Here is a 9,638-nt window from a genome sequence, read left to right as displayed (position 1 = left end):
GCAATCACGCTGAAAAGCCAACGAGCCTTCCAATTAAGGGTACACAAAATTAATGTAATGAAAGTTATGTCTCCAGAAATGTTGTTGGGTGTGTATCAGATCCTCCAAAAATAGTGCAATTTTTTAGGATCTAACCCCCCGTGCAGCAACATTTGGAGAGTCCGTGCAACATAGAACGAGGCTGCAACAGGGGGAGGACAAGGGAAAGAATAACTTCAGGTGAACCATCACATTTAATACTCAGGGCAGTAAAACAACAAAGAATTCTGAAGTTGGAAAGTGGAAAGGCTCTGGAGTACAATGTACGGGTAAAACTCGACCATAAATTTTGAGTGGGCCACTAAACAGATCTACAACCACTATATGAAAACCATATTATGAAGTCCACTAGAACCATTGACCGAAAGTCAACACAAATTTTGAGGTGTACATGGAACACTAAACAGATCTACAACAACTATATGAAAACCATAATATGAAGTCAACTATAATCGTTGATAAAAAATAGGCTCATGTTTGAGTAAATTGCAGAAGGAAAATGCTGAAAGTCCCACGAACTCTCAGCAATTAACTTTTGCAATTTAAGTACCGCATAAGCCAAGGAGAGATGCAGAAACCTGGAGACAACAATAACTTAGTGTCAGAGTCTGGTTGCGGGGAAAGGAAACACCAACATGAAAAATAAAGATATATATTATAGATGCATCACTAACTATCAAAAGATCAAACGACAAGAACATCTCAGCAACACATTAAGTGCAGAAGCTTGAAGACACAAGTATTGGCAACAACAAATCAAAGTTATTTTTTTGCGCTTACTATAATTCAAACTTACCCCGCTTCTCTGATTTGCTCTACAAGCTAATGTCAGAGAATGCAATCGAACCCAACATACTAGTGCATGTTTTCAACTCACGATATAAGTCTGGAAGAGGAAGTGTTGAACAACAAAAGATATGATTATTATTAAGTAATTAGTATCTAGATAAGGCATTTTTTCATTTGTTTTCTGTCCAACACAAACAAACTATAAGTGTTTATGGCACATGGCAGATCTAAGTTGGATTTTGGGGAAAGCTAAGTGAACAACCCAACAGAATCACACAGTTGCATCCTACTTCAATTCCCAATTTAATCAAATAAGACAATTACCGTATCAAATGGCCAGCAGGTACTAACTGCAGAATGAATATCATAATCAACTGTGCATGAAAAAAGTAGAGAAGACAAGAAAACCAACAAATGAGTCTATAATATGAATAAAAGCAAATTTTCAACTACTACAAATACAAGGAAACATCCATTCTTTCATATTTTCTATAGCCCTGCAAACTACTAACTGATCACCTAAACTTGTGATGTCTAGCAGGGATAGGACTGAGGAGTGAGGCCAATTGAAGAAAATGTTAAGAATATACCTTTACACTGACCAGAAATTTCATAAATGAAACTAACAAAACCAAGCAGATCAAACACCTTCAAAAGATTAACAAGTCACATTTTTAAACAAAGTAGTGTGAAGAAAGTATGCACCTACTTAATACTCCAATATACCATTAGCCCAAGATAGTATGGTTTTTCGTTTCTTTTTATGTAGAAGTGTTACTAAAAGAGGGCATCCATGGGCTCTCCCTAGACAGAGTATGGAAAACAGGAAAAGACGCTGTCTAAATTAAACAAGCATTTTACTATGAATAAAAGCAAATTTTCTATAATATGAATAAAAAGATAACCAACAAATGAGTCTATAATATGAAGAAAAGCAAATTTTCAACTACTAAACAATACAAGGAAACCTCCATTCTTTCACATTTTCTATAGCCCTGCAAACTACTAACTGATCATCTAAACTAGTGATGTCTAGCAGGGATAGGACTGAGGAGTGAGGGCAATTGAAGAAAATGTTAAGCATGTACCTTTACACCGGCCAGAAATTTCATAAATGAAACTAACAAAACCAAGCAGACCAAACACCTTCAAACGATTAACAAGTCACCCATTTTTAAACAAAGTAGCGTGAAGAAAGTATGCACCTACTTAATACTCCGATATGCCATTAGCCCAAGATAATATGGTTTCTCGTTTCTTTTTATGTAGAAGTGTTATTAAAAGAGGGCATCCATGGGCTCTCCCTAGACAGAGTATGGAAAACTGCAAAAGACGTTGTCTAAATTAAACAAGCATTTTACCAGTGCACTGCCGCCCACTGTATGAACCCCTAATATACTTCCATTTCCTTGAGCTTACTTGTTGTTTCAATTGATAACATTTATAATATTGAGGATTATCCCACAGGGCAAGCACTCTAGAGATTTCTGCAAGGATGACAACGGACTAGCTGGCATTATTACAAATTTTTGGCATATTGAACATCCTATCAAAGTGGATTAAAGGGTGCATTTTCAATAGCACTACTGGAAGGTCACTTTTGACTGCTTAAAGGCATCCATATTGTTAGTAAAAGACTTGTTATTCAATTTTATACGAGGAAATAGCTTTGTTGTGGGTATCAATTGTCTCAAAACTCATTCTTTATACTTCAGGAAAAAAAAAAAAAAAAATCTTGTTAGTATCACCATCCCTCTTTCAATGCAACCCTACAAGGACTTTAACTAGCAAACACAATCAACATGCCATCAAATCCCGTACAAATCAAACTAATCTAAGGAAATGATTGTAGTTTACAAACAATGCAAGCATCTGATCACAACTTCCTTTATTACTCACTTAATAAGGTAACCAAGAAGATACTGGCCAACAATCAATTACGTCGTACTAGTTATATAAATAAATCATCTTCATCCATTCCGCTCTATTCAGGTCCATAACAATGATATAGCTCAAAGAACAAAATAATTGAACCTTAAAAGATCCATTTAGCTTAGAACGACTCGACCATTCAAGTCCCAAATTCTTATTCATCATCTGTTACGTAGCCACACACACATCATCCCCATAAACTTTCTGCGACCGCTGCAAAATTCTAAGAATCCTTCATCGTATCATAGTTCGGCTCAAAAGTAGTTATGTTTTTGGGTATTTACTATAATTCACACCACACAAACATGATATGAATCGCCTTTAAATTAATTGCGTTAACATTTTCATCAGAAATTTCTCTGATTTGCTCTACGCAAGCTAATATCAGAGAATGCAATTGAACACAAATCAAGCACTCAACATAAACTAGTGCATGTTGCATACCGTGATATAAGCTTCTTCCCAGTAATCTTGCTTCCGGAACTAATTAAACTCCACCTGCAATCAAATAGTGAGAATTTGTTTTAGAACTTTGCTAAAATTCTAAAATCGAGTACGGAAAACTAAAACTATAATGTACAAATACTTACGCCATAAAACCAAGGTTCTTCAAAGATATATTCGATGACCCTAAATGAATAAACAAGAAAAACATAAGACCATTTTATTAGTCATCTACCAAAATGAAGTAAAAGAGAGTTCTTACTTCTTCGCTGGTACGGCATTGTCCCCAGGCACCAATACCTGATTCTTATAAGGTCCGGTTGCAAATTCATAGTAAACGACACCCAAAACTTCAGGAAAATCATACTCAACGTGATTGATCGGCTTGACATCAGGAGGGCAGTGATGGTAAAAATTCCTAATCAATACGACTATTCCATATGAGTACATATACCACCAATTTGGCTCTTTTATACTGGGATCACTAAGGGAAGGGACCTGATGTTCCCAAGTTTGTAGTAAGGGAGTATTTGCTGAAATTCTGTACTCCCAACCCTCAGGAAAGTAGTGTGATATGTATTGGTTAAAGTGTTCCTTGACCAAATTAGGGTTAATCTCAAAAGCCCGATTAAGCCAGTTAAAAAAGGCAGCCTTCTTACAAGAGCCCCAAAGTAGGGGTGCTCGATATAACCAAGATGCGTAACCCTCTCTGGAAATAACAAATCAAGATAAGTAATAAAATGATTGACAGAGCAAAATTAATGAAAATGTGAGCATAAGGTTGTCACTTACCGAAAATTTCCTTTCGAAGTAAAGTGATCGAACAAGTTATAAAATTGCTGAACTTCAGGTACTTCTTTAGGTACATCTTCTGAGCTTACTCTGGGCGGTGGATGTTTCGAAGTAGCAATAGTAACTAACTCTTTAAATTCTAGAAGGTCTTTTTTAAGACTCTCACTATTAGCTACAAGTTTAAAGTAAAGAGTTAGTACACAAACAAAAGTTAATATATTGTTTACCTAATTCAAAAACAAAAGTTCTAGAGTTTTCTTGAATTCAGTACATACCATGCGGGTGGAAAAAGTTGCCCAAGCGTACATTCTGATCTACTCCAAGATAAACTCCCTTCGACAAATTTCCATGGCGAGATCCATATTTGTGGATTGCTTCCACCCCCAAAATTATTTGACTGTAGAATTTAGAAACAAAACAATGAACAAAAGTTTAACAAAATTAAAACAAATATGAAGGAAAAACATCATAAACTTACTTAAATTTTTTCTTGAACTCAGTACCAACTCCAATACATACACCATCAATAATATTCCACATATTATTTTTGTCCGTATTATACAACCAAGTATCAAATGGAAATATCCTTTCCACGAGAACCAGCCCTTGCCCAGTTTTTGGATCTTTTTTAACACCATACGTTTTGGGGACCCATTTTGAGTTGATGGCACAAAACATATCATATTGCTTTTGAGCTTCTTCAAACGTGGAGAACACTAGTGCACTAGCCTTCTTAGACTCAGTTGAATCCTTAAATTTCACCTCACAGTCCCAAAGGTTATCTGCGCCTTTAACTTTAGCTCCAATTGTAAAATATAAGGTGCATTGGCAAATACCAGATTTAGACATTGCATAACAAAAGAAGGGGATGCCTTACAACTAAGTAAGCATCTGGCACTAACTTTGACCTGCAAGAGAAGGAAAAACAAATGTCAATGCTCTTGGAATAATAATTTTTTGCTTACTTACCAAACACTAGAAAATAAGTAAGAATCTCACTCGTTTTCCAAGAAAACACACCCTAAATAGACGGGAAAGAATCCTGTCCAGTATTTAATGGTCCGGTAAATCTCAATGGTGTCATGGATAAAAGACACCTGGTAGCTTAGAGTTTAAATGGCTTAGATGCATTTGATTTTTTTTTATAAAAACAACATTTCAGTTCTTTCACAAAATAAATATGAGCAGACCGAGGACTGCATAGTTGGTACGTTATTTTACTCATTTATTTCAATGACAAAAGATAAATAAATATAACATATGATTGGAACAATCTTGAAATCAGAAAAGTGGAGTATGTATTTTTTTCTTCTAATAGTTATGTTACCGATTATTTTTTTCTTTCTAACATGTGAACCAAAAAACTAGAATTTCTATATTACTAATACATTTTTGGTTGTTTAGTCTTTTTAGGTTCACTCAAAATAAATGCACAGATTCTTTTTCAGAAACAGCGTTAATGTATAAATCTGTTAGTTTATTTTTCTTTAAAAGCATTGTGAAAAATTCAAATGCATCCGAACCATTAAAACTATAAGCAACCAGGTGGCATTTATCCATGGCACTATTGATATTTACTGGACCATTAGGTACTGGACTGAATCCTTTCCCTAAATAGACATCTTAAGTTGTTCTCTAGATGGAAAAATTCAAGGTAGTGTAATATAAACAAATGAAGTGAAATCAAACAAAAGCACAAGCAACATAGTGAAAATAAGTGAGTCAGAATTATACCCAAGGTCCTCTGAATACAAAATAAGTGTGATATAAACAAATGAAGTGAAATCAAACAAAACCACAAGAAATATAGTGAAAATAAGTGAATGAGAATTATACCTAACCTCTTGTGATCACAAAATAAGTACAAAACAAACACCAAATTAAAATCAAGCTCAGACATATCATTTTAAAATTTGAAAAACGAAAAAAGAGGAAAGCGAACTTACAACAATGCGACGATTGATATCGAGATGGATGCAGGTCGAATTAAGCGTCCACAACAACGCGCGAGAGCAAATTAGATAACCAAACAACCATAAAAGATATATGCAAAACAGAATTGATATTGTCAACTGAATTTTACCCCAAATTGAGTTCAATCAGTCTTTAGGTTCAATCGTGGAATTTTGAAAGGGCGATTCTTGTAATTTCGCTACAGAATTGATGGGAGTTCTGAAATGAAAGAACAAACACAACAACGTTCGAGTGAGTCGTACTAGAGATTCTTGGAAAATTTAAGTAAAGTGACCTTTAAGTTTGGAAATTAGAAGAGGTGACTTGTAGGACCTCATTAAGTCAAAATTTAATTAAATTTGGGATTAAGAAAATTGAGGTTAAAAATATATTTTATCAAACTTGTTAATCTTTAACAAAATACAAAAAAGACCCCAAATTATTTAATCTAACCCCCATTTATTTCAAAATCATCATCGGTCCAATATCAAACCAAACCACACGAACTTCATTCAAAATAGGAACTGATCTCAATTGCTCCTTTAAACTTTCAACTTCAAACCCACGAACTGATCTCAACTGCTAAATGTGCTTCTTGAAACCGTCTTCAAAAGCTGAGTCTCATACGAACTGCTGCTCTCCATTTCTCTCAGGTAAAATCGCTCAACTTTTTCTTCTTTTAAAGTTAGGGTTTTGAAATCAAAGTGAGAAAATGATGATTTTGGTCAGAGGAGAAGAAGAATAACATGGGTTTGTCTGCAATGTTGTTTATTTTGTTGTTCAATGCTTGAGAAACCCTTATTTGTTGTATTTGTTCGAGTTGTTGGGGTTTGTGTGTTTGTAAATAGTGTATGTGATTGTGAAATTCTGGTTTTTGGTGTTGTTTGTGTTCTCGTTCTCCTTAGGAGTTCGAAAAAAGGGCTTGTTGGGCTTGACAAAACCCGCATTTGCTCTATTTGTTCCACTTGTTGGGGTTTCTGTGTTGTTAAATAGTGTATGTGGTTGTGAAATTATGATTTTTGGTAGTTTTTGTGTTCTTGTTCTCCTTGGGGTTTCGAAAAAAGGGTTTGAATTTTTTTTTTATTTTTTCCAACAGCTGAGTAAGTTGTTGCAGCAACTTCAGCACTTGTTTGACAGTTGAGGTTGGTTTATTTTGTTTAACTTGTGATGATTGTGTGTTTGTATTGAAACAAATGTTTTTTCTGGTTCAAAAGTTAGAGTTTTGAAATAAAAGTACGAAAATGACTAATTTTGGTTAAAGAAGAAGAGGAAGAACATGGGCAGGGTGTCTATGCAATGCTGTGTATTTTGTTCAATTTTTTACTGTTATGTGTTTGTAATACACTGATATTGCAGCCTGATAGTGAAATAGATGTTGTTGTCCTGTTGTTGTCCTATTGTTGTCCTTGTAAGGCTTAGGAAAAATGGCCTTGCCATTTTTTTTTGTTTTTACCCAGCAGCTGAGTAATCTGTTGCAACAGATTTCTAATCTGTTAGTAAAAATCCAACAGTTGTTGAGGTTGTTGCAGCAAGTGAATATGTTGTTGCAACAGATTTAAAATCTGTTGAAAATTGTTAAAACAGTTGTTGAGGAAGCTGCAGCAACTGTTCTGAAGGTTTCCAACAGATTAGTCTATTGGAACAACTCAATCATATGTTCCAACAACTTTACCAGTTGTTGCACCAAATTATTCATCTGCTAGAATTAATCAATACAGTTGCTGAGGAAGCTGCAGCAACTGTATTAATATTTTCCAACAAATATATAATCTGTTGCAACAACTTATGAAGTTGTTGGAACATATGATGGAGTTGTTCCAATATATTACACACTTGTTGCAACATATGCTTCAACTCTTGTAAAAATTCATTATTTAGTTACTTTAAATGGTGCACAAATCAATTGAAAGTGTTTTTGCTTATCTCCTGTGTGCAAATAAAATGTCTTCACGAAAAAGAAAAGGGGAGGAATCATCGAAATCATCTACAGTTAGTAAAAGAGCTAAGGGGCCATCATTAGATGATCTTGCTGAACAGGCAAATATTCTTTCTGATCAAACTGCTGAACAGGAAACCTCTCAAGTAGGAGTTTCTGGCCAAAAAAGTAAAGAAGATCAAGTAGATGAACAAGATAAAGAAGAAGAACAAGAACAAAATAGAGAAGAAGAACAAGAAGAAAATAAAGAAGAAGAAGAAGAAGAAGAAGAAGAAGAAGAAAACAATGCTGAAAATGATGATGAAGAAGAAGAAGAAGAAGAAGAAGAAGAAGAAGAAGAAGAAGAAGAAGATGTAAATAATGATGACAATGAAGAGGATAAAATTGCATCTTTTGAAAGGTCGGCGACCGGGGCTGTTGATTCTTCTATTGGGACTAATATTGACAGACCTTCCACTGATGAAGTTGTCAAAACTTTCAGTATTGAGAAGTTCCGTGTGCAGATGCCGATGGATAAACTAGGTGATTTGAATGGTGATCTTGTTGTAAAATCAGTCATGGGCAAGCCCTTTGATCACTTTAGGAAGATACTTCAGGAGGACTTGGAGGATTTCTTCAGGGCCACATGTTTTGGCATGTATCTAGATTTGCCTGAGGACAACAATGCAAGGTTTCAAATGACCATTGTGTATGGTCTTCTCAAACGAAGAATTATTTGCAGCAAAACTAATGAGATATGGATATACTACTGCGGCATGCCAGTTTGTTTTGGCATCAAGGAGTTTGCCATAATCACCGGACTGAGGTGTCATGATCCTTCTCAGCCTCTTCCTACAGTTACATTAAAGAAGGGAGCCATGACACCCAAGTCATCCAAGGCAGCCAAGACACCCAAGTCATCCAAGGCAGCCAAGAAAGGCAAAGCCAAGGTTGATGATGATTTGGATTTAGTGGATGTTTGTGGAAAGAGCTACAAGGCAGCGGATTTGCTAGCAGACTTGAAGTCAGAAACTATGTCAAGAAAGCACAAGGAATCATTGTGCTTAGTTTGGTTTGTGAATTCTATTCTTTGGGCAAGGGATGTAAAGAATAATATAGAACTTGGTTTGATTAAACTGTCGGAGGATCATGAGGCATTCAATAACTATCCATGGGGTCATAAAAGTTTTAAGTTGACTGTTGAATATTTGTGCAAAGCTTTGAACCCTAATGTGAAGACTTCCAACATCTATGGCTTCCCTTGGGCCTTCATGGTAAACTTTCTTTCTTCAATGTTAAATCTTTTTAATTCTTTTCCTTCATTGATTATTCTGATTTTTTGTGGCATAATTTTTTCTAGGCTTGGGCATTTGAAGCCATTCCTCACCTACGAAGTCAAGTCAGGGACTACTCAGAAGAAGTTTGTTTTCCAAGGATCCTCAGATGGTTGACTACTAAAAACAGCAACAAAAAAATGAATCTTGATCCTTTTAACCCCCCCCCCCCCCCCAAGGAAGCAGTAAGTCAGAATCTGTTGGAAAATATCCCTGAATAGTTTTATAAGAAGTAACTACTTGTTGCAACAGATACATTTATCTGCTGCAACAACCTCAGAATATGTTGGAAAATCAAAACAATTGCTGAGGAAGTTGCAGCAACTGTTCTGATATTTTCCAACAGATAGTGAATATGTTGCAACAACTCCTAAGATATTGGAACAACTTGATCAGTTGTTGCAACAGGTTCACAATCTGTTGGAAAATATCAGAACAGT

General features: G+C 35.3%; 1 protein-coding gene across 4 annotated transcripts; it reads right to left on the bottom strand.

The window, feature by feature from the left end:
• Positions 1-214: 214 nt before the first annotated feature.
• Positions 215-6,224, bottom strand: LOC132604141 (uncharacterized). 4 transcript variants are annotated; one of them, XR_009568657.1, is made up of 9 exons: positions 5,943-6,224; positions 4,475-4,904; positions 4,272-4,393; positions 3,997-4,168; positions 3,467-3,913; positions 3,351-3,390; positions 3,182-3,258; positions 2,190-2,316; positions 215-617 (listed from the first exon to the last, which is right to left on the bottom strand). XR_009568657.1 is itself a non-coding variant. In XM_060317494.1 (8 exons), exons 2-7 carry the CDS (start codon positions 4,843-4,845, stop codon positions 3,244-3,246), a joined length of 1,167 nt encoding a protein of 388 aa, XP_060173477.1. In that variant the 5' UTR covers positions 4,846-4,904; positions 5,943-6,224; the 3' UTR covers positions 215-617; positions 3,205-3,243. The 4 variants fall into 4 exon arrangements, 1 of the variants encoding a protein (XP_060173477.1); XR_009568658.1 differs by having other exon boundaries at positions 2,190-2,315; positions 3,205-3,258; XR_009568656.1 differs by lacking the exon at positions 2,190-2,316 and having other exon boundaries at positions 215-618.
• Positions 6,225-9,638: the final 3,414 nt, after the last annotated feature.

The sequence above is a fragment of the Lycium barbarum genome, chromosome 7 (assembly GCF_019175385.1).
Source record: "Lycium barbarum isolate Lr01 chromosome 7, ASM1917538v2, whole genome shotgun sequence".
Lineage (NCBI taxonomy): Eukaryota > Viridiplantae > Streptophyta > Magnoliopsida > Solanales > Solanaceae > Lycium > Lycium barbarum.
This window is presented reverse-complemented; position numbering and strand designations above follow the sequence as displayed.

Bases quoted from the DNA above. Each gene is read 5' to 3' on its own strand.
- LOC132604141 (XM_060317494.1), bottom strand. From the start codon at position 4,845: ATGTCTAAATCTGGTATTTGCCAATGCACCTTATATTTTACAATTGGA. The intron at 4,169-4,271 runs GTATGTACTGAA...TTAAACTTGTAG, and splicing joins CAACTTTTTCCACCCGCATG to CTAATAGTGAGAGTCTTAAA. The intron at 3,914-3,996 runs GTAAGTGACAAC...TGTTATTTCCAG, and splicing joins ACTTCGAAAGGAAATTTTCG to AGAGGGTTACGCATCTTGGT.